The 26,345-nt window shown below is 34.1% G+C and overlaps 1 protein-coding gene across 2 annotated transcripts in view; it reads left to right on the top strand.

Annotated features, from left to right (window-relative positions):
- Positions 1–21,781: 21,781 nt before the first annotated feature.
- Positions 21,782–26,345, top strand: part of LOC131061428 (uncharacterized) — a 122,760-nt gene continuing 118,196 nt past the window's right edge. The window contains exon 1 of one of the 2 annotated variants that reach the window (XM_059209982.1): positions 21,782–21,995. In XM_059209982.1, the coding sequence (XP_059065965.1) occupies positions 21,927–21,995 (69 nt within the window). In that variant the 5' untranslated portion in view covers positions 21,782–21,926. Of the gene's footprint in view, positions 21,996–22,508; positions 22,679–26,345 lie in introns of those variants that run through there. The other variant, XM_059209983.1, reaches the window with a different exon arrangement.

The following is a 26,345-nucleotide window of genomic DNA, read 5'->3' as shown; positions in this document are numbered from 1 at the left end:
ATAAACTATTGGTTGTGGAGAGTCGTTATAATATTTTAGTTTATGTTATGACTTTAAAATTGCTTTAAAAATAATCATCTTTAAGAGGTCGTTAGTTTCAAGATGGTTACTGTGATGGGTATCTATATATGTTAGATGGATGAAAATGAATAGGATCTTTTTTTGTTGGTTTCAAAATACTTGACTATTTTGAATAAATATTAATGAAATAAATATGAATGCAGTTTCATGGATCATAAACTTTGAGTTATGATTGATGGATTGTTTATTATTCCTATGTTCAATACTCTTCTATTTGGATGATCTATTCTCGATATATGTTGGATGGTTTATGAAAATTGTATATGCACATTGCTGTGAATATTTTGGCTTTGGACGAATAGAACATTGATATTTTGGATGTTATAAATCTAAGTATTTTGGGGTAGAATCTTTGTATTATATTCAATTATAATTTTGTTGTGATTTTTTCACCTTTTAAAGATTTTTGGTTAAAAGCATATATGGAGTTTATTCTTTGTATATTATTAGAAGGTAGTTGCACCTTGTAAAATAAGAAGAGAGTAGGTGTAAAATATTATTACACTTGGCTCAACTATTGATTTCAATAGTTACTTTTGTGGGTGAGAGAATATAGAGTTAGATGACAAATTAGTTAACCAACAAAATACTTCACCAACACCTTTGATAGCTTTTGCAACATTGTTCTCTTTGTGTATGTAGTTCTCAACACATTCATCATCAACAATTCTCAAACACTCATATTTTTGTTTCAAATTCATTAACCTAGCTTTCTTTATCTTAGGATCACCTTCACAAGAATGACATAATTTGTTCTAGATTTCCTTAACTTCCTTCAATCCCTTAACCTTGTCGAATACTGCATCCCTCAAACAGTTGAATATTATTTTCCTAGTTTTTGCATTAGTGTCATGATTATTTATTTCATCTGGAGTTTGAGGTCCATTATGTGGAGTTGTATAACCAGTCTTGATAATATCCTAGATTCCATTATGCAAAGTCCCCATATAGGATTCCATCATATCCTTCCAATAAGTGAAGTTTGTTCCATCAAATAATTGTGTTGTAAGATGTAGTTCCTATATCATTTCGGATCTACCTCAAGCTGTTAAGCTTTCCAAAGAGGAACCTTTCTCTGATACCAATTATTGAACCTAAGGTAGGACTGAAAGGGGGGGATGAACCAGTTCAGAACTTTAAAATAAGATAATTATAAACCGCATCTAACCATCTAACAATAAAATTAAAATTACATTAAACACTAACACATGAACACTAGATTTACGTGGAAAACCCAAATTGGGAAAAATTACAGTCAAACTCAAAATATCAATACAAATTATTACAATGTTTTAGGGTTACTTTGAAGGAGAAACAACACCTACAGGACTTGCAAAGCTAAGGCACACTACCATAGGGAAAGATACATGGACTTGCACTACTAAGGCACAATACTTCAGGGTAAGATACAAAATGCTACTAAAAGACCCACTTTCATTCAACAACAAAAGAAATAGTAGAATTGATAAGAGAAGGATCTCCTGAACATGAAATTATCCTTGAACATTTTGATATCAAGCGACCAACATCATGGCAAAACTTTGACCATTATCACTATCTCACATAATATATCACCTTCAAAGTAATTTACTATTTTTTCACACATTTGCACTCTCAAATCTATGTGCATATCATTTGTATACACTTCTCATAAATTCACACACAACTCTTACAATCACATTCCTTAAATATAATATAGATCATTAAAAACTTTAACTGAGGGTCAACCACAATCGAAATAAACAAAATTGCACAAAATAACCCACCCTTACCAAAAATAATCAAAGCGGTCCACTCTAGGATAAAGAGGAGACCCAAATACACAATAATACATCCTTCCAAGACAAATCGAATGATTCACACATGCTAACTCATCCTCCAAATTCACCACAAAATGTAATGTGTAGTTAGGCAATAGAACTCATCAAACAACCAACTAAAAGGCATCTTCTGATGCAAATTATGCTACATAGATCTCCAAACACAATGGTGAGACCCATAACAATACTCTAACTCATTCTCCAATGCATATTAAAACCAAAGAAACTAATTTGATTAGAATAGCCTATCCAGACACATCAAACCAAAGCATAGTTGAATATCCCCAACACAAATTAGCATAGTTCTCTTGCGGAACAAAGAATCCACCAAAGAATCACAATGAGAATACTATACGAGTCATAAAATCATGTCTACAAAACTACAAAACTAACTACAAAATATCCAGAGGCCATTGAAGAATTTTTGGATCAGTCTGCCAACCAACTTTTGTAATCCAAAATCAAAATGCCACAACCAACACCAAAATATCAAACTCAACTGCAATCCAAAACACAACTGTAACAACATGAGCATATCCAAACCAATCCATCTGAACAACCAAGTTTGACATCATTGATAACCATAAAAACTCATATTTCCAACAATGTGATCCTCTCTTGCATCCTCGTATGACTTGGAGAATCAAATTAGTTTAAAGGAAAAAATAAGCATCTATTTAATTTGGTTTATATATATTCATTCTTGTGAGATTCAAGTGGTTGCAACTTTTTTGTAATATTGGAGGTACTTTATGAATTTCTAGAGTGTCTAGAAGGTCTAAGAAAGTCAATATTGATTTTTGTTTCACCAAAATTAGAGTTTGGAGGACATAGAAAAAAAAATCAAAGTGAAAACTTTAGTGCCACAACCAACATTCACTATTTTGTTCCAACATACAACTGCTACCACTGTTATCTTTCACATAGTGACATTGTGATTAGTTCTTTAACCTTCTGCAAGTAATCTTTTATAACCTCCTTTCTAATTTCACATCCGAATGCATAAAATATCACCTTATAACCTTTTTTTGCACATTTGACTCACACTTAAAAAATTATGTCTCAAGCCCTTAACATAATAAATATCATCAGTTCTATGCTTACCATAAATTGAGATACTGCCTTTAACACAAATAGGTTTAGCTTCCTCTCCTGTAAATTTTATGGATCTACCATCATAATTCTCAAGATTAATGAACTTTCCTTTATCTCCTGTCATATGATATGAACATCCAGAATCAATTATCCATGCCTTAGGTTGAACTTTAAGATTGTTGGTTAAAAAATTAGTCTTGTCTTAATTTTATGTTGATTGACTCGTGTTGCCCCTATTTCTTGAAAGACAAAATTGAACCAACAGCTCGGTAAATTAATGAATAATTTACCCTCTACATAAGGGTGCAGCTTCCCGTATGATATTCAATGAATTTTATTTAAAATTCTAACTTCATTTTTAACCAGAAAGTGAGTAAAGGCATTCACATTCATAAGTCAACACCACATGAATTCTATAAAGATAAATATTATGTATGCAAACTCGCAGGCTTGCAACTAAAATAGCTTCACTTCTCAGAAAATTTCCTCTTAACACGGATCTGATCGAATCTCTCTCGTGTATCATAGGACAAGGGGGATCAGAACATCCATGCAAAATCAACAAAATACCTACTTATTAAATTAATTCACAAACTTATGAAAGTGAAATAACCAAAGAAGCAACAAATGTTGCATTAACGAATATATCTCAACAGAGATTTTCTATTCACATTCAAATGCACAAATTTGAAAGCTGCAGAATAAGTATCATTCTATTCATTGATAAAATATCTTCCTTAAAAATTCAACACATTTCATAAGAAAAACTAAGTCTACTAATCTGTGTCATCTCCAAAATTTCTCGGACCAATTCTGGACAGAGAACGACTGGTGGAAAAGTTGTCGCTTCTATTAACCCACTATCAATTATTTTCTATATGAGACGGGAATTTACAAAATCTTGTACTCCCTCATGAAATTCCTTTAAATCTACGGATGGGAGTAAAGTATCACCTAAATCTAGGTGTGAACAAACTAGCCCCGAGTTTTAGTCAATTTTAGGCAATATTGGCCTCATCTTGGGCTTCTACATAGGACTCAGAAGTAAACAAGAAACTTTGCAATAAAATAAATTAACAGAGCTCTTGAATACATGGAATGATGAGGATGAGGGAAAAAGAACAAAAATCACCTTGAAATAGAATTCTTGATTGCAAAAATAGAGGTCAAGTCACCATGCGTAGCGTCCAACACTTGCTTAATTGTGAAATGGGTAACTACAAGAAATGATTTTAAAACAAAAACAAAAAAACTCAAGCAAGGGCAAAATAATTACTCACACGATTCATTCAGGATTAACTGACTACTTATATGTGTCTTCTTACTCTGAAAAGACCCTTTCCTGGCATCTCATCATTATTCGGCTTATTCCTTCCTCTCCATGATTATCATGCAATATAGTACACCTCACGACTTATTATCTCTGGTTCTTTTTAAATTTGGAATATTCTTTTTTTGAAACACCTGCCAACATGATGCTTTCTTTTTCCGCTTGAAGTTGCATTCATCCAACATTGAACCTCAAAATATGAACCCCTTCAACAGTGGTTCACGGGATCAAGTTCAACAAAGCCAAAATAGTCTACTGATGGATCAACATAAGAATATACAACGGACCTTGCTAAAGACAAGACTTCAGACCAAATTCCACCCTCACACATATTGAACCTTGAACCTTTAACTTGTGACAACGGTGGTTCAAAGGTTCAAGTTCAAAGACGCACCCGACAAAAATTTAATAAAGACATGACCACAGAGCGACAAGACCGCTTGAACCTGAACTTTGTACCTTGGACAAGTTCAACAGAAAGGTTCAAGTTCAAGTAATTAATGACCCAACATATAACTAAAAAGGGGTTTCATACTCCAAGGTCGAAGTAACCAATGGGGTTTTATACACTATACTCTAGAACCTAGTATTTTCATCCTTATATCTAATAGGTGAATGCAAATGCTTAATTATACAATTTAAGGTCTATTGGTACGATGTCCAAAGATGATCTAAATTGATGAAATTGTTTACCTTATATAGAGGTTAGAGGTCTAACATGATATCACCCTTATCAAGAGTCATTTGAAAGTTTCCTCCCATTCCAAAATAAATTTCGAGCCCACTAATTATGTCCCCAATCAACTTAACAATCAATGAATTCCTTAGTTTGAACAATAGGGTTTTGTGAAAGAGCATATTAAAAGATAGGAGTTTGAGGAAACACTTTTTAGAAGGATGTAATTATTTGAGGGATCAAGGATCTAGGGTTAGTGATACTGAGTGCATGTGGAAGAATTTTTTTATGCATCTACAAACAATAAGGGAGTGAGAGGTTGTAGATTAGGGTTTTGTGATTCCAATTGGTAGGTGAGTTGAGAATGGAAGAAAGGTATGACGGTATGAGAAAGTTCATAATCTTGCCCAAGAATGAAAAGTGACTAAAACATCATCATAAATATTACATTCTCACCTAATTATCCATGCTCAAATAATTTGAAGCATTACTTTAGTTGTATTTTGTTCTTGCGGTAACTTATTATTGTTTGAGTGTCATTATACTAGTCATGCAGTCATGGGTGGAGGGTATGGAATAGGATTGTTCAACCATGTAGCATAGACTCAACACAATGGAAAAAACACTTAATAAGTAATAGGATCAATATATTTATCATTTGAAACATCAATTACATCATATGCATTGGTATCTAGAATAACAATGGGCTCACAAGCTTGTTGCAAGGCATTATACAAGGTACATTGGCCTGATCACAGTCCCATGAATTGGCGGAACCAAACTCTCAATGCAGATGTTATATCTTTATGAATCTACCAACTAATTGTTATGAATAGTTATAAGAAGTTGTTGTATATGCTTTAAAAGTTCTAGAAAGGATTCACGTTAGCCTCAAAGGTCTCAAACTCAAAGAATGATGAAACGCGTAGGCCGACCTCAAAATACATTATGGAAGGAGAAAATAGAATGCAAACCACAAGAAAGGATTCCATTGGGTCCCAAATGTATTGAATGGTGTTCTAATCGAATTTGCACTCCATGAGAAGCGTTTGCAAATGAACTAGCACCATAGACACAAAATGTTCTGGCAAATGAATGTGCTTTTGGACACGATAACTTTATGAAAATCAAAAGATCTTTGGATATGATGTAGATGACCATATTCAAAGTGTGAATTCAGAATCACAAGGCATGAAGAAACATATATGTTATAATGCAAAGAAAATGTTGAGGCAACTACAAATGAAAAATGCAATAAAGGAAATGTTTTTGGTTGATGCAAGTTTGCTTGGTAACTAGGGATGCTCTTGCATCAGACAAACGAGGTTAGAAATAAAGTTGACCTCTCACTTTGTAGGGGCTAGAGGAAAACCAAGGTGCTCTACCTCAGGCTGAGAAATCCATGTTGAATCTTCTATCGGTCTACCTTTTCTTTTCACCAAACATTCCCTAGTGGTCTTTCCAAATATATTATCTAAAATATGCTCAATTTTTTATGGTGGTTGAGGTGGCAATTGATCCTCCAAACTACTACTACCATCTAATTGTCTTCCATGACACTCATAAATGTCTGCAATTTTGAAAATAGGTGATATACCCAACGTCTCTGATAACTCCACTTCATATGCATTTCCAAAATCAAACTAACAATTTTACATGGTCCATACTTCCTCATCTTCAACTTATTATATGTACCAAATAGAAATATCTCCTTCTTGAGATATATCATGACTTCATCTCCAATAACAAACTCTTTATGTATCCTCTTTTCATCAACACATTCCTTATGCTTATTGTTCATACTCTCCAAATGTTTATGGACCTATTTATGCATTGTCTCCATGTATCCTGCTAATTCTTTTGCTTATGTTCTCCTCTTATTCTCCATACTGATGTCTCTAAGTTCTACAACTCCTCTGGGATGTGCTCCGGTAACAATCCCAAATGATGTATTCCCTATACTATGGTTTATTGAATTGTTGTATGCAAACTCTACTTGCGGTAAAACTATATCCCAATTTCTTGCTCCGTCTCCTACAAAACATCTTAAAAAGTTACCCAAACTTTTGTTTACTACCTTTGTTTGTGTTGATGGGCCTTTTGACACACATAATATGCAAGATTTGTGAAACTAAGCTTCTCCTAAAAAAGGAAAGGAAGTAAGAATTCCCAACCTTCCAAGGCCTCTTTTGTTGGGTCACAACAGTGCAAGGGTAACTCATTGTTTATACGGGGCTTATTAAAAATCAAGGGGTCTATTGGTTCACAAATGGAGCATATGAATTGGATCTTCACTGAATAAATATAATAAAAAATATAGAACAGAGTTGTGAGGAAAAAAGTAAAGAAAACAAGCATGCAATTCCGAAATAGATAAGTTATGCAATATGATATTATCAGATAACTTTTAAAATAGCATCAAGCACAATTTCCTATCAACATGCAAGATCATCGATCAACATGCGAACAAAGCAAGATTCATAAGAGAAAATTTTCATAATATCATTCAATCGTCATATACCATTTACATGTGTAATATGATTCATAAAATAATAAAGCTTAAAACAATTAGATTCTATCTGGAAGATATCACACTATAGAGGAATACCAATTCTGAAGAGCACATCTTATTGACCATGTGATCCATAAATTACTTGTATTGATTTAGAAAATAAGTATCAACAATCATCGATACTATAAGTGTTCAACTATCTACAAATATTTAAAACTTGAAAAAATTCATGAAAGTAAATTCCTAATTAATGGCCTCAAATCATCAATTTTTAGACCCTTGCAATGACTTAGGAAATTATATTTATAGGCTTAACATCCCTAAACTTGGAACAAATTTGGACTATAACTTAGTTACAAAATGAGGGGAGTTGCATTCAACATGCAAGTTACTACACCCCAACCTCAGTTAAGTACTTAAATCAAGTCTTCATTATCTCGGACTTAGCAGTTGTACTCTTCCTTTGAATGTAATCTTCTCCTCCTAGGGTGTCATGGAGAAATGTATGTTGAAAAAATTGCTTGTCAAACATGTTATCAAAATTGTAGTATATTTATTGATACTGCTAGTTGCACTGTAATTGCTATAAGTTTTTACTTGAAGTGACTACCGCTGCACGTGTAGTCCACTTATCATTCACTTACTATTCCTCTTGTAACTCCATAAATTCTCTAGATAACATTCAATTAAAGCTTTAGGAGGATCTGGAACATATCCAATCTGAAACTTAGAGACTGATATTTTCTCTTAATTTTTCCATCTTGTCTACCAGGCTATCTACAACTTGAGTTGCCTGGTAAGACTGCAAGATGAAATACATGTATCTATCCATCATTGTGACATCAAACTTAGCTTTTAAAGGGAATTTCTTTGAAACATATCTTTCACATTCCTTGAGCATCGACTCATGATCAAGCGAACCTAATTGAGTAACTATAAGCCCATGCTTGCCCAACTTTTTCGCTACATATTCTTCATATACTTCTAACAGCTCCAAGAGTGGTGGGTGCCTTTTCAACACTTCAGTTCTATATTGATCAAGAACATCCTTCTTAAACTCCAACATATCAATGCAATCTTGCAAGGTATTTAAGTCTTCACCTCCTAGTAGGTCCTCCCGTTTAATTACATCCTCTCCCAAATTCTTGATTTCTTTTATTACTTTGATTTTATTTTAAATTTTTTGAGATTGGGCTTCCCATTGGGTTGAGAGAAAAATTGAACCTTTTTCAAGAAAAGAGGCATCCTTATATGTCTCCATAGTTTCCTTCAAGAAGAGCTTCACCTTTTTTAACTAGTTTTTGAAGCCCAAGTGTTTACAGTGGTGGCTTTCTCTTTCATAGCATATAAGGACTTAACTTATTTATCGAGGGTATGTTGAAGAAGAAGGCTAAGTATCTATGAGCCTAGAGTCAAGTGGTCATGATAGTTCCATGAGCAACTATCTATACTACTCCAATTGAGCCTTGACCTCCTATTTAGACTTATGCTCCTTTTCAATTCTTGTGTTTATTGTTGTAGTAGCAACGTCCAAATTAGCTATCTCTCCCCACTTAGTATGCCTACCTAGATTCACTTTTGAAACTTGATAGCTGGTGGAAGTAGGATCTTCATCTTCTTTTGCAGGCACTAGAGTTGCTATGTTTGCCAAAATTTCTCCTAACCTGCTCCTTGCCAAGTGGTGTATGGTTTTTTGCCTTATTAGTTTTCCTAGGAGATTCAGTTGCTACATCCTGTATAGTCATCTTTGGTAGTACAATTTTTCTTTTCCTTTCAAAATTAAAACTTAGCCACTGTGGCATACTTGAATCTTGTTGTCGAGGAGTGACCCAACTGGTCATTGTATAATTGTGAGTTATAAGCTCTTGTTCCTCTTCTTCTCGTTCTTGTTCTTTCTCCCCCTCTTGATATTCCACTTGATGTTGTTATTTGGATTCTTCATGCTATGGTGGTGGCTGCGAGAGTTGCTCTTGTTATTCTTGTTCTTTGGCAAGATCCTCATGTTTTTATCCCACTTCATGTGCTAGAGTTGAGCCTCATCTATCTCTTCTTTTTGCTTCCTTGCACTTTCTTCCACATGTTTGAGGAGTTCTTCTTGATCCTGTGGTGTAAGTACCAAGCAACCATCTTGGTCATCGATTTTCATAGGTTCCTTTTGTTGCTCAACATCCCCGTTGTTGAATAGCTTCAATAATTTGATATTTTGGTATGGCCATGGGTGGTTGAATGGATTCCTCATCTTGAGAAATGACCAATACTTGAGCAAGCATAGTTTCCCCTAAATCCCAACTCAAAGTTGTTTGCTTTTGGCTTGATTCCTCCTTTTTCTGAGTTGTTACTAATATTGGTTCATTGTCAGAGTTTGAATCAATATCAATATTATAAATTATGACCTACTATTGATTTGATGGCATTGTTGTGGCAATAGGGACTTGAGAAGGAATGGTTTCATGTTTTGACTCTGGATCTTGAGAGGTTCCTTCTCTTGAAACGATGCTAATGGCAGGCATCACAGGGGAAATTAAAGCTTGAGGAGTGGCGAGCAACCCAATGGTTACTCCTTGTTCAGATGTTGCCTTAAAAAACTTAGATTCCTTGATTTTCCTATCCAACTATTTTTGCAATTCTTATTTCTCTGTCCAAAACATAAGAGTGTCCTCCTTAGTTGGAGTAGGCTTTCTAGATATTTCTTCTTTTCCTCACATATTCTTGGGTCACCTTAGATTAAGGGTTCCCAGTGGCTTTCTTTGTATTTTTCTTCTTATAAAAACTACCTTAGAGCCTCATTTCAATTTGATGTCTACTTCTTTGGACCACCTCTTGAGAAACAAAGTTTGTTATTACATTTTTTGGTTCTGACCATCTAATGGGGGAAAGAGGTCTTTGATCTACTTTATGCTCTTCATAGTGTGGGTCCAAAATTATTCCATCTTATCTGAAATCCTTAGGGATATCATCTTCTAATTCATAAGATCTCATTTCAAAAATAGTAAGACTACATAACCTTTTCTTCCTTGCTTCAAAACTATCTTGCATACCTACCCAAAAGTCTTCCAATGCAGGATTGTGTCCATTATATGAATTTGGCATCATACCTTTCAACTTTCCAAAAGGATCATAAAAATCTCGGGCATAGTCAAATTCTTTAATATTTAGATCTTGGAGTTCATGGATTGTTGTTTTAGCAGTCTGCAAGTTATGGCATTTGTAGTGCTCAATAGTAAATGGGAAATTCACCCCAGTATTATGCTTTTGTGTCATCAGGGCCTGTACATGTACAATCTATCTACAAAACTCAAGAAGTATAATCTTATTGCTGCAATATCGAGGAAGGAGGAAAGGATTGCCTATATACCTACTCAATTTGATATAAGTTGACCTTGGTAACTGGATAAACCAAGTTCCCCGAGTCTCTGTTAATTTCATAGCTTTTGGAGACGACCGATATCCAACATCACTGGTCAATCTACATATTATTGCAAATATGAAGACATCATTTATTCTTTTGAAATGACCTTTTGCCACACTGAAGGGTAATTGAGTATAATATTCCCACACCTTCTTATCATTAGAACCTTCTCCTAATATTCCTTGAGTGTTTAGGCCTGGATATGTGCATCACTCCTAGCAACCATCCATACTACATATGAAGTCATAAAGAATCTCTTAGTTTCCATCATATTGCAAATTTTCTAATGAATGTTGTTAGAAATGATCTGATCCCAAACAAAGCAAAGCTTCCATTTGAGGATGGTGAACATAAAATAACACATCCATAAGTGGTAGTGCCTAGACTCCTCCTTCCTAAAAGCTCTGTTTAACAAGAAAATTAAATCACAAGGAGCATCCTTGAAATCTATCTAATGGATGTTGTCTATTGCCTTCAAATATGTTTTCATAGGCTCCTTGAGCCAAGTATTATTCACATAATCTTTATTTGTGTTTGCCATACAACTTGTTCTTCTATAGTTTGCAATACTTGTTCAAACTATGGGATCCTGAAGGTCAAAGCCAACATGTCTAGGGATAAGTCCACAACTACATTTCCTTTGGTATACATACACCTCCTTGTATCTCTGTCATAGTGATGTGTGATGGATAAAATCAATTTAGGAGTTTGAATTACTTAAGGAAAAAAATAGCTTCAACCAATCCTAATCTTCTAATTCTTCTCCGGATGCTATTAGGATTATAAGCATATACTTCACGTCTGATTGCCTCCAATTTAATATGTCCAATATCAGTGTCTTTGATCCATTGGAATTTATCATCAAACTTGGAAGAATCAGTTTGGCCTTGATATTGGTATTTCATGGTGATTAGGACCTTCTCCATCCTTATCCCAGTCCTTGTTTGCTTTCTTAAGCTCCCTAGAGCATTCACTGCTTCCATATGATCTTCTTAATCTACAAGAGAAAATCCACTAATCATTACTTAAAACATAATTTACCCTTTACTAGATTTCAATAAAATAATGGGCTTCATAAACTTGAGGTTCTGGAGTTCCGAAGTCCAAAAGAGCTTGTATAGGCAGATAAGTCTCAATATGTAATCTTGGGATTTTAGGGTTTCAAGTTGAGAAAGTTCAAATCGCTTCAGATCTCAAGACTTCAGGACCCTGAAAATTATAGTGCAAGGAATAAAAGGTGTTCGAAACTCCAGGGTTTCATGGTGCAAAACTTTAAATTTGAAGGTCATACTTTGGGACCCTGAGATTTTGAGATTCTGAAGCTATTTAATGAGTGCATTCTGGAACTTTGAGATACCAGTATTTAAAGGTCAAAAGGTCTACAATGAAGCATACTTCGAGATCCTAGGGTTCCAAAGTTTATGAAGAACCAGACTCGAGAATTATGGTATTTCGAAGTTTATGAAAGAGCATTTTCTAATTCCTTGGAGGTTCATGATCAAGAGATTCCTAAATACTTCGAACACAAAGAAAACTACAAACCCTAGGGTATGGAAAACTCGGATGATTTAAATTACAAACCCTGAGTCTGAATGATGAAAAACTAACCTAAGAGACCAAAAATTAATTCCCAGGGGCCAACGCATCAAAAAATTGACTTATTGAAAAAAACAAAAAGAAAACCCTAATCTAATAGGTACACTAAACAAAGAAAACCAAGACAAATATAAACGAAACAACAACGAGAAAACATGAGGGCAAAGATCCTACATTGACAACAAATGAAAAGGAAGACAAGGAACCAAAGCCTAGGAAGACGCAACCTCAAATCTGCTAGAATCATCAAATGCTCAAATCTCGTGGAAGGCCAAATGCACAAATGAGGAGAATGAGCTAACACAAGATATTTATACCCCTTCAAAATATGAAAACTAAGGCTCAATACAACAAAATCTAGGGTTTTGGGATCCCAAGTTTCCGAGCTCACACAACTATAATTCATGATAAACCTTAGGGATTCGGGTTTCCAAAACTCCAAAAAAAACAAATTAAATAAAGAGAACTCAAGACCCCAAGATTTTGGGGTTTTAAGGCTCCAACTCAACAAAACACGAAGAACTCGGGATCCTGAGATTTTAGGGTTCTGAGGCTCTAAATAAACAAAACACAAAGAACTTGGGATTTCAGGTTTTGAGGCTCCAAACAAGCAAAACAAAGGCAAAATCGAGAGCCCGGAATCCTGGGGTTCCAAGGACCAAGGCAAACAAAGAAACAAACTTAAGGATTTTAGAGTCTCAGGGTCTCAAAAATTTAAATGCTAATGAAAAACTGGAAACTTGAAATTTCAAAGACCAAACCAAAACAAAAGAAAAACTCGGGAACCCAGGATCCCAAGGTTCCAAATTTTCAAACTCGAGAACATAGAATTTCAGGATTTCAAAAAATAAAATGAACAGAAGAAAAAACAAGAAAAGCAAGGCAAGACAAACAACAAAGAAAAAACCCAAGAACTTGGGATCTCGAGGTTCCTAGTTTTCAAACTCGAGAACTCAAAATTTTGGGATTCCAAAAATACCAGAACAAAATAAGACATAACAAAAAAAATAAACTCAAAAAACTAGGGTTCTAGGATTGGAAGGAGGAAAACCCATTGAACTCGAGACTTCGGGATCCCAAAAACAAACAAACAAAGGACAAGAGAACAAAAGGAGGGGGGAACAAAAGCAAAGAAAAAAAAAGGGACCCAAATTTTGTCAAGTCAAAATAGAGGGGTGAGTATGCAGGGCATAACAGTTTGTCCATCAGTCTGTAGATGACATGTTAAACTGAATTTCAAGTTTGTCGTCATCTTCTTCCATAAGGTTCTTCAAAAGTATCTAATGAATTTAGTATCTTGCTTCAAAATTATGCAATTAGATAATCCATGCAATTGAACAATTTCCTTGAAAAATAGGTCTACAACATGTACTGCATCATCAATCTTCTTACAAGGAGTTAAATGTGCCATTTTTGAAAATCTATCTACTACTACCATTACTAAATTATGTTCTCTTTGTGTTCTTGGTAACCCTAATATGAAATTCGTGCTAATATCTTCCCAAGGTCTTTCTGGTACTGCCAAAGTTTTGTATAATCTGATATTTTGATTGGTTCCTTTTGCAACTTGACAATGTTTGCAACTTTGAACATTCTTCCTAATATCCTTATACATCTACGGTCAAAAATAGCATTCACTCACCAAAGCAACTATCTTATCAATTATAAAATTTCCCGCTAAACCTTCACTATGCTTTTCTTTGATTAGGTTCTTTCTCGTTGAACTCTCCATAATGCACAATTGATTTCCACCAAACAACATGTCTTCTTGAGTGTAGTAGTCTAACCACTGTCTTTTATTTTTCATTACCACTTCCTTACATGATTTCCACTCTTCCTAAAATTCAAGGTCATCTTCATACAAATGCTTAAGTTCTTCAAAACCCAATACTTCCATTCTCATTTATGCTAGCAAATTCCTCCTCCAGCTCAATGCATCTGCAACTTTGTTTGACTCACCACTCTTATGCTTCAACACAAATATGTAACTCTACAAGAATTCAACCCATCTCATATGTCTCCAACAAAACTTTTTTTTGACTATTCAAATATTGTAAAGTTTGGTGATTAGTGTAAAACACAAATTCCTTGGGCAACAAGTAATGTCTCAACTTCTCCAAGGATTGAACTATGACATAGAATTTTTTATCATACACCGAATATCTTTTTCTGGCATCATTAAACTTATCAGTATAATATGCTACTGGTCTTCCTTCTTGACTCAATAAAACTATTGCATTTCCACTAGCATCACAGTTAACTTGAAATACTTTGTTAAAATTAGGAAAAGCTAACACCATTTGTTTTGTCACTTTTTGTTTCAATAGTTCAATTCTCCTTTGTGACCTAGATGTCCACTTGAAGTATTTCCTAACTCCCCTTATTGTCTCAGTCACGGGTGTGCAAATACTACTGAAATTTCTAATGAACTTCCTATAAAAAGTAACCAACCCATGAAAAGATCTTACCTATCCAACATTTACTGGTGTAGGCCATTCAACAATTTCTCTAACCTTCTCCGTATCCATCTTCAATCCCTCTGCATAAATTACAAATCCCAAATATATAAACTTTATTTTAATGAAAACTACACTTCTTGATGTTTATCAACAACTTCTCTTCCCTCGATCTTTGAAATACTTGTCGAATATGCCATAAATGTTCTTCTATAGTCTTACTAAAAATTAGAATGTCATCCAAGTAAGTAATAACAAATTTACCCAATAATTGATTTAATACCTCATTCATTAGCCTCGTAAAAGTACTTGGTGCATTAGTCAGTCCAATAGGCATCACCAACCATTCATACAATCCTTCATTTGTCTTAAACGTAGTCTTCCATTCATCTCCTTCTTTGATTTTGATATTATGGTATCCACTCTTCAAGTCAATCTTGGTGAAATACTTTGCTCCACTTAGACAGTCCATAATGTCATTCATCTATACTCCACAATGATCTTATCAATTGCTCTTGAGTCAGTAAACATCCTCCATTCCTCATCTTTCTTTGGTGCAAGTACGATAGGTGCCACACATGGTCTTAAGCTTTCTCCGATCAATCGCTTCTTCAACATCTTTCCTACTTGTCTGTTCAACTCTTAATTCTCTGTTGGTGTCATTTTATGTGTGCCTTGTTTGGCAGACTCACTCCTTGTATGAGATACATATGATGACTAATACTCCAGACTAGTGGTCATTCAAATGGAATGTTCCTCGATACAATGTCCTGGTATTCTGTTAGCAACTTTGCTATTTCTCCCTACGGTGGTTCATCCTCTCTTTCGGTATGGTTCTTGGCTTCTATATTGTTGGATTTCTTTGGAATCAATTCAAAACACATATTTTCATGTCTTAGAGCTCCTAAGAATTTTCTACCATCGACCAAACAGATTTTGGTGTTACTGCACACTTCATTTTTCTCTTCTTCTTCCTACAAAGGTATCAATATATGTCTCTTGCCATTAGATATCATAGTATAAGTATTCCTTCTCCCATCATGAATTTCCTTCCTATCATATTGACATAGTCTCTCCAACAATAGATGACATGCATCAATCATCATAATATCACACAATACTCCATCATGATAAGATCCAATATGAAACTTCACCCAACATTGTTCACTTACTAGTAATCTGTGTTTCATCTTGAATCCATGCTATCTTATAAGGTATCAGATGATTCAATCTCTTCAAATTGACCCTGGTCACCATTTGTTCTAAAACTAAATTGTTTATACTACCACTATCAATAATGACTTTGCAACATTTACCTCCAGATTTGCATCTGGTCTTGAACAAACTCCTCCTTTGGGGCAGCTCCTTAGTGTTCTCTTCTTTCAATGAAGCTTTCCTCATCACCAGTGACTCACCTTTCTCTAGTTTTCCAATTGAATTGGGTGATCCAATAGGTTCTTCTTCTACATAGGTTGTCCTAGCATCGTGTTAAGTTCTATTACTGATACTTTTTTGATAAAAATCAAATGCTTTATGTCCTTCACCTCCATGCTTGAAACATGTTCCTCAGATTAGTCTTTTCTCTGATCTAATTCCATTTCTTCAATATCCATGATTGTAAAATGAATTGTAGCCTCCTTTGTCACATCGATAGGTATTTCTATCATATTTTTCTCTATGGTATGCATTGCCTTCTTTTTTATCATTTTGGATAGGTTTATCTTCTTTGTTTTGCTTAGTGAAGGGTCATCCTTCTCCATATTATATTTTGCCTCTCTAAAATCTACCTCTTTCAGACATTTGTCTCTATTCAAACTTCTTATTCAACTTCTCCTCTGCCTTCAATGCAAATTGATATGCTTCCTCAACTAGTGTTATTCTTACCATACTCGGTTCTTCCTGAATATTTGCTTGTAGTCCATTGATGTACCATGCAACCTTTTCTTTACTTTCTTCATTATGTCCAACCCTAATAATCACTTTGTGGAATTCCTCAATATACTCCTTCATAGATTTCTCCTTTTGTCTTAGGTTTTGCAATCTTTTTCAACAACTCAAGCTCAAATCAACAGGTTTGAATTGGTTCTTCAGTTTTGTCACCATCCTATTCCATTTTTTAATTTTCTCTTTTACTCTCCTATTCCTATCCAAATGAACTTCTTTCCACCATAAAGTAGCATGACCTTTCAACTTAGGTTTTGCAAATCTTTTCCTTTTCGTATCTTCAATTTCCTCTTATTCAAAGTATTCTTCCATGACATTTATCCAATCAATCAATTCCCCAGGGTTTAGATTTCTTGTGTAATTTTGAATTTAAATTTTAGGTTTTTAACTAATCTTCAAAATAGCTTTCGTCATCTTTATTTGATCTAATTCTTCTTTCTCTTCTTTGGTTCTTTAGAATCATCTCAGACTAGTTTTGCTCTAATTCATCATCACTTTCACCTTCTAGTCTAGGGTTTAAGTCTCTCTTTCTATCATTTTCTACAACATCCAATAACACTATCATCTCTCTCATCATTTTTGTCATTGCATCCATTCTATCAACAACATTTTCTATAACAGGTATTCTCCTTGGTGACATCTCTTCGTTGGCTCCAGTGTAGCTGCCTCAATCCAACAATCTAGCTACAAGGTCTCAACTGCCTCACAATCAATTATTGGTTGACAACACTTATAGATTGCCTTAGGTCAGCAATTTGTTCACTACAAGGAATGCCTCAACTCCGCAAGGACTCAAATCTTACTCTGGTACCACTTGATATAGTCCTAGATGAAGGGTCAAGAACAAGACTGTCCAACTGTGCAACATATAGTCAACACAACATAAATGAAACACAAAAATAACACTTACTAAGCAAGAAGATCAATATATTTATCATTAGCAACATCAATTGTATCATGTGAATTGGTATCTAGAATAACAATGGGCTCATAGGCTTACCATAAGGCATTATACATGGCGCATTAGCTTAATCACAGTCCCATGAACTGACAAAACTAAACTCTCAATGTGGATGTTATATCTCTATGAATCTACCTATTGGTTATCATGAATGGTTACAAAGAGGCTATTATATATGCTTTACAAATTTTGGAAAGGATCTACATCGGCCTCAAACATTTCAAACCTGAAGAATGACAAAACATGTAGGTCGGCCTCAAAATACATTGTGGAAGGAGAAAATATAATGAAAACCATAGGAAAGGATTCCCCTCTAAGTCCCAAATGTCTTGAACAATGCTCCAATCATATCCGCATGCCACATGAAGGGTCTGCAAATGAACTGGCACCACCAACATAGAATGTTCTAGCAAATGAATGAGCTTTTAGGCATGATAACTTGATGAAAAGTAAAATATACTTGGATATGATGTATATGACCATGTTTAGAGTGTGAATCTAGATCTGCAAGGCACGAAGAATATTCAAAATAATGCAGAGAAAATACCAAGGCAGTTACAAACTCAAATGCAATAAAGAAAATATTTCTGGTTGATGTGGGATTGCTTGGTAACCAAGGATGCTCCTGCATCAATCAGAGATAAGCCTTGGCACATTTAGCCACTTTATCTCTTTATACTCACATGCTTATTCCTTATTTTACATGCTCATTGTGCCCACATAATGTTATTCATGGAAATTTATTAAATATGCTCATTACACTTATATGATGTCATTTATTACTATCCATGAATATTTATTAAACATATCTTTGTATGGTGATAGTTTTTAAAATTATTAAATGCTTGACATGTTATTATCATTTTCCCTTACGTATGGAATTACTTACCTCCGTTGTAGACAAATTTTTAGAGGGAGCATATTAAATTAGTGACATTTCTTTTTGAGTGATTGTAGTGATGCAACTATGACAATTATAATAATTTTTTTGTACCAAACACAACTTTATTATCATACTAGATGAAGTACATTCTCACGTAGTTAGAGACCTTTACAATGCTATTTATATAATTTGATCATAGTCCATACCCATACAAAGCCCTTTTAGATTTTCTCCACTTGGTTTTTATCACATTTAATACTGAAGAATGATTAACAATATTATATCCCCCTATAATTAAAACAAAATAAAGATAGCATATATTCACTAGCAAGCAAAATATAAGAATTTGATAGAATTTTAATATTTGTATTCTTGATATTTAAGATAAGGAGTTTGTTGGTGTAAATAATTATTCATCTTGGATATTATTACACTTTACTTAGGAAATTCATTTCATAGTAGTTTGGGTATGAGACACTTGGGTGTTTGTGCCACATTGGGATAGTGTGTGTAGGAGAATTTCCACCTTTTATGGTGTGATCTTGTTGTTACACTCCACATTCAGTGGGTGATCCACCTCATGTGGAATATTATATTGTTTCTCCTACCTACCCACACCTATTTCCTACCTACCCTTGTTTCTTATTGAGCCACATGTCATGTTTGTGTGCTCACATATCCATATAGCCTTGCCTATATAAGCAGGCTCATATTCATTGTATGTATCGATTGACGATCCAGTTGATCAGTATTTTCATCTTGATAGAATACAATTTATTTCTATCATCTATTTTGTTCTCTCTTATTTGTGCTTTCCATTGCCTCTTGATCTTGGCAAAATCCCACATGGTATCAGAGCTGGTCCATGTCTCACAGAGTTGAAGGACATGACTATTAATAAAAGGTTCTAGGATGCACAAATTAAGATGATAAGTGTCTTAAAGGAGAGCAATTGATTATAGGACTAACTCAACTATATGAGAAAAAATGTTAAGCAAACTCATCTTGATGAGGGAGATATGACACCTAACTATTGTTAATCAACGTGTTGAATGTGGTAGAAAACTAGTATGTGCTCCCATCAATCAAGAAGATGAAATATGCTCTTAGTGCTTAATTTATTGGAATAAACAAACAATGTTTACTTTATCAACTTAACATAAGGTGTGAGGACGCAGCTAAATTGGCTCCAAAAAGTGCGTGTTATTGACTTTTTTGAAAAATCAAATCCACAGTTTGTTCCGCCGATCAGGATCAAGGTTCTGTAATTGTCAATTAACATGAAGGTTATGCAAAAATTGTACTTTTTGATGACTTTTTGGAGCTAGTTTTAGTTGCGACCTAAGCTATGATATAATTAATTACATAAATAGTTGTAGTCCTCTCAACATAGTCATGTCTTTATCACTTTTTGTAATATGAAAATCTCACATTCTACTCTTTTTACTTCTTTATAAGAAATACATTGAGTTGTAATAATGCTCATTTTAAAATGCTTGAAAATGCTATTCATTATGAATTTTTCTTTTATGCTTGCAAGTACTTGAAATGGAACATTCATGGCAAGAAGAGTACATCATCCAAACTCACGATTCATAACTTTACATAAATCTAGTATCATTTGAGTATTTGAAAAATAATTAATTTCTAACCTGACAACTTGATTTTACTTTCACATGTATTTTTATAGTAGCTCACATGTAAATCAAAGTGGGTGCAAAATGTGATAGTGAAAATTACATACTCATGCCCTTTTCCCTTATGCTTTTGGACCCACAACAACTAGGTTGTCTTTAATACATCAATTAACATGAGAAATGGTATACTTGACATGGAAGTTGGCAAATTATGTCATTCATTCCCAAATCCTACCATCACACATCATTAGATTCCATCTCGTTCCCAAATATTCCACTTGTTTGCCATGAGTTAGATACATTCAAGTGTGAAACCAATCTAGATTAGTTTAGTGTTTGCAAAATGGACCCCCAAAATTATAAATTTAAAATTCAAATTCAAACATTTACCACCTTTTTAACTTGATTACTATGAATTAACTAAAGGATATATTTTTTGATTTACATGTTAGGGCGGTGTATTTAAAGACTAACATTAACAATAATGAATTATTTAGGTAGAGGGAATAATATCTTGAACAAATTTATGATTTTTATCATAAATAGATATTAAAATATATTATATTACCACTATATCACCATTCTAGGAGCTTTTTGGATGCTTGCTTGATGTTCTTAATATTGGTTTATTGCCACCAAATTGGTCTATCCAAGGATTTGACTAAGAAGAACCAGATCCTCACAATCCAATAACTTAACTAAGGCGTTTGTAAATATTATCTATCCTTATACAAATCCATATATCAAGAATTGTGAGAATAAGTATTAGACTTTAAAATTATGCCATATTAGTTTGTGAGTTAAGCCATATTTATGCATCATGTTCTTGATTCTAAACTCACAAAAATGACCTCAAATAATATTTGATTAGATTTACATGCCAACAATAGAGAATGAAATCCCAAAACCTTAAAGATTTATTGACATTTGAAAAAAGATTGCTACATCAAAATCAACACTTAATATCCATACATTTAATTTAGTATGATTTTTTAGTTTAATCATAACACATATTTTGATTATCAATCTTAATTCTTAAACTTTAAACATTTATTATTGTATAATTAATTCTACAAATACACAAAATAAATTAAACTTAATTGAAAAAAGAGATATTAAAAACTCATTCATTAAAAAAAGATACAAATCTCAAATCTAATGTTATCTACATAATTCTTGAGTCTATTTTCCATGGATCTTCATGGATCTCTATGAACTTGGCTTCTTAACCAAAAACAATTTGTAATTTAGTTATATGAAAATGTAACCAAAGACAACTTGTGATTTAGATATCTACTACCTCATAGTGTTGTATATAAAGAAAGAGAGACACATATATATCTCTTAATATTATAAATATTATTTGATTACATTTCGAGCATCTGTGTACGGTAGCGAATTAAAAAGAGCGGGAAAGCGCAAGAAGAAGTCTGAAATTTTTTCTTTTTAGACGACATTACAACACCTGTATATCCTTTTCTTGCAAAATCCAAAACTACAGCAACTAATTTTTCAAAGCAATCGACATGGAGAGCTCAGTCGAAGCGACGCAAAATGCAGTGGAAGATTGTCTACTGGCCATCAAAGAATCCAAGGTAATCTCCTTCAATATTTTATAAGAGTCGGTCTTTTTGATTGTTTAAGATTTTCAGTTTATGTGAGTAGCTTTTAAATTATTTATATGAAGTTACAGGAAAAGGAATAAACTAGCGCAAAGTCTTCTTAGTTGTCTAGGATTTTCAGTTTATTTGAGAAGCCTGGAACCAATTACATTGAATTTATAAAAAAGAAATAAAAATGAAAAAGGGGCAATGCATATCTGTTTTTACAGGGTTTTCAGTTCATTTAAGAAGTTATAGATTCAGTTTCATGAAGTGACTTGAAATCCTTATGCTTGCCGCTCGGTTGGTCTATTCTTTTTTATGGCAAGGGTTTGTTGCTAATCCTTGGATACTATCGGCATCATGATTTATCTTGTCTAGGCTAAATAATTTGAGGCGATTGCTTAAGTGTTCGTTTGGATTTATTTAATTCTATTGAATTTGGATATTATTTTTCACGTGGTTATTTTTGTTGAATGGAATTAGCTCAGGGAAAAATCATGGAGAGCTCCAGGGGGAAGCCTGATGTCTAATTTCAGGAGATACGTTAAAGTGTGTAAACTGGATAAACTATTGCATCCAATTTATAGGGTGTGGGCTATCACAAACAGGCGAAGTTAGGTTCAATTCTATGATGAATTTGAGGGTGGAGTTTCCATTCAATCAAGGCAACTAAGGTTAGGTGTAAATAATACTTAGCATTGATTTGATATAGGAGATACATTTATTCATGACAAATAAGCAGAAGGTCAGAATTTATAAGAACAGGGAAATTTAATAAATGAAAAAATACAGCATTATTTATTTGGAGGTTGGTTGGAATCCATGATGAATTTGATGGAAAGCTCAGCTTTGGCCATGGCAACTAAGCTTAGGCAAAGAGATACTAAGGGTGAATTTGATGGAAGAGATGCTCGTTGGTCATGGTAATTAAACTGAGGGTTTTACAAAAAAAAGATTTCCACATTATTTTATTTAGAGGTGGGTTGCCACTCGGTGAATTTAGCAAAATTGGTACTTTTTGCCATTGCAGGTAGTTATTTTTGATAGAAGAAAAGGTAAATTTGATAGATGGGATATCCCTTGATCATGACAACTAAAAGTAGAATTTACCAAATAAAAAATTATCACGTTATTTACTCTAGAGATCGGGTGCAATTTCATACTGAATTGTGCAGAATAGATGCCCTTTGGTTGTGACAACTAAGCTTAGGCATAAACAAGCAGTACATTTGACCAAAGAGATATGAAGTAGGGTGGATTCCCTTTGTTGTGGATACTATGACTAAGGGTTTCTCATTAAATAAGAATTCACCAAATAAAAAATTGTGGCATTATCTTTGGAAATTAGGTGCAAGTCCATTTTAAGTTTGGTGAAAGAGATATTCTTTGACCTAAAAAATTAAGCCCAGGTGAAAGTCAAGGGTGGATTTATGTAATGTCCCTTTTGGGATATTCCTAAATTTTGCCCTAAAATCACAATTCCAATAAAAAATAAGAAATGTTATACATTTTAGAATATAAATTTACCAATTGAAATGTCATTTAAGAGAATTCTCAGTTCAGGTCATGCACACAATATTAGTCACTGGAAATTGACATTAAACCATAAGTCAAGATAACATCTATTTTGACTAAGCATTAGTATGCATCATGATATCATATAAACATTATTCATATTAAAAATCTAATTAAGGCAATTGCCACTCCAATGCAGATTCCCACAATGATCTCATTAGGAATTATTTGAAATGTTTGCTAACTGCAATCTCAAGTTTGGTCGCTCTTGTACTGCGAGAGCATGGAAGGTGGGTTGCCCTTCCATCCCTTAGTTCACCTTGGAGGCTGGCCGTCCTCGTGGATCAAGCCCAAAAGCATGGAAGGCTTGTCTTCTATTTCACCTCTAAGGCACTTAGATTACTCACATAGATTAATAATTTTCGCAAGTATCTCTATTGCACAAATATAAAAAAATGTGCCTATAATTCTACTATATCCATGGATTTGTCTTTGGTCTAGTTGCTGCTATAATATATTTATTTCTGCTCTAACTCAGTTCTGATTCCTTGTCTTATTGTTAAGACTTCACGAAAATCGTCTTATTGTTAAGACTTCACGATTTTCAGTAGAAACTAATACATTCAGCCGGTAATTATAAGAGAAGATGACAAGGCAGCGATCCTTTAGAAATCTACATCAATGCAGCGATCCATATACAAATTAGCATGATAGCGAATGGATTAAGGATATGATAAGAATTGTGTTTACATTGACAAGTATTATTAATATTCCTTGATGAGGTTAGATCACATTAACCATTATTCGTTAGAGGCAAGGGACATATGATTGAGTCACCACTTTTGCAAGGAGAATGTTCGTGGGAAGAGACATACCCTTCCATCCAATGAAAGGGATATAATGCAGCATACCAACCATTCAAATGAGCATCGAAGATGAAGGATTTCTCATAGGTAGACATACCTGAGTATAAGAAGCTGATCAGGTTATCTTGAGGCAATATCTAAATTGTGCATTAGCAAGTAATTGGTATGCAATAGAATTTATGTTATTATACATCTATGCTCTCTAATGTATATCTTTACCAAGTTATTAATGTTTCTTTAATTAATAAGTTAGTCTATTCTTTATTCCTACAAGCAATCATTGCGGGAATGGATGGAATTATGTTAGGGAGAGGTAGTAGATGGGTTCCCTTGAATCAAGTAGGCCACCCCAAGGGATGGAATTATCAAAGATGGATGTTCTTGCCGCTTGTGGGCCAAAGGGTGAGTTGCCTTAGTTGGATGCTCTGTGCTCTTGGGCTGAACAATCTTCCTCAATAACCAGGGTTCCCTCAAATTAAGTAGGCCACCCCAAGGGATGGAAATATTGAAGATGGATTTCTTGCTGTTTGTGGGCCAAGGGGCGAGCTGGCTTAGTTGGATGTTGTGCACTCTTGGGCTTAATTGGGTTGAACGATAATGGGGCACCCTTTGTGGCTTTCCTCTCCGAACTCTACTTTGGTTGACTATGGGAAATGGAACTATTGATGTTTGATTTGTAAAGGTCAACAAGCTATTGCATGGTTTATTTAAATGGGTTAAGAAGATTATTACACACACACACGTGTGTGTGTGTGCATTTATATTTGTTGTTGGATCCCTAACCCCGAGGGAATATAAAACTAATAATGAAATTGAAAAATACATAATACACACATAGATATATCAAACTTAAAAAATAATTCTATTGCATTCATTCTTCGTTATTTTCTTACAATATATTTTTGTATATATAGATTTACGAATATAATTGAAATCTTCAACTACAAATAATCAAATAACTAATCACTCACACACACACACACACGTGTGTGCCTGCGCATTTATATTTGTTGTTGGATCCCTAACCCCGAGGGAATATAAAACTAATAATGAAATTGAAAAATACATAATACACAAAGATATATTCCTCAATAACCCGGGTTCCCTCAAATTAAGTAGGCCACTCCAAGGGATGGAAATATTGAAGATGGATTTCTTGCTGTTTGTGGGCCAAGGGGCAAGTTGGCTTAGTTGGATGTTGTGCACTCTTGGGCTTAATTGGGTTGAACGATAATCAGGCACCCTTTTTGGCTTTCCTCCCCAAACTCTACTCTGGTTGACAATGGGAAATGGAACTATTAATGTTTGATTTGTAAAGGTCAACAAGCTATTGTATGGTTTATTTAAATGGGTTAAGACGATTATTACACACACGTGTGTGTGTGTGTGTGTGATGCCGTTTAGGACTATGCCCAATTCTGATTGTTTTGTTGCAACTTCGAATCTTTGACAGCGAGAATTTGTTTAAAGTCTTTTGACAATTTTGAGGTTTTATACCTTTTTTTGGTGTTTGATGCTTGAAGTTGAAACCAAAACGAAATGTAATTGCAATACATGAAAGAACTAATACTGAGATAGGAACTTAGATATGACTGATTTATTGACAGCAAATTATCAAACATCAAAAATTAGATATAGAAACATCAGAAGCCAAAATTGGCCTACCACTAGTCCAATGCTTGTCCGGATGAGCTTCTTTATTTGACTAGAATTGAGAGTATGCTAACAGGAGTGTTTCCACCATGCACTAACAGCTCCAGTGAGCTTTATTATGCTTACTAAGAATTACCAAAACAAATTTAAGGAGGAATCTGCATATCCCATGTGATTTCTTGACTGATGCCAGGCACAAACCTTTGAATTGTATTCTCTTTCCCCAAAGAATTATACGTACTGCCCACACAAATGATTTATTTGCCAAATAAACTAATGGAATGCTGTCTTATTCAATAATTATGAA

Source organism: Cryptomeria japonica, chromosome 8 (genome assembly GCF_030272615.1).
Source record: "Cryptomeria japonica chromosome 8, Sugi_1.0, whole genome shotgun sequence".
NCBI lineage: Eukaryota > Viridiplantae > Streptophyta > Pinopsida > Cupressales > Cupressaceae > Cryptomeria > Cryptomeria japonica.
This window is presented reverse-complemented; position numbering and strand designations above follow the sequence as displayed.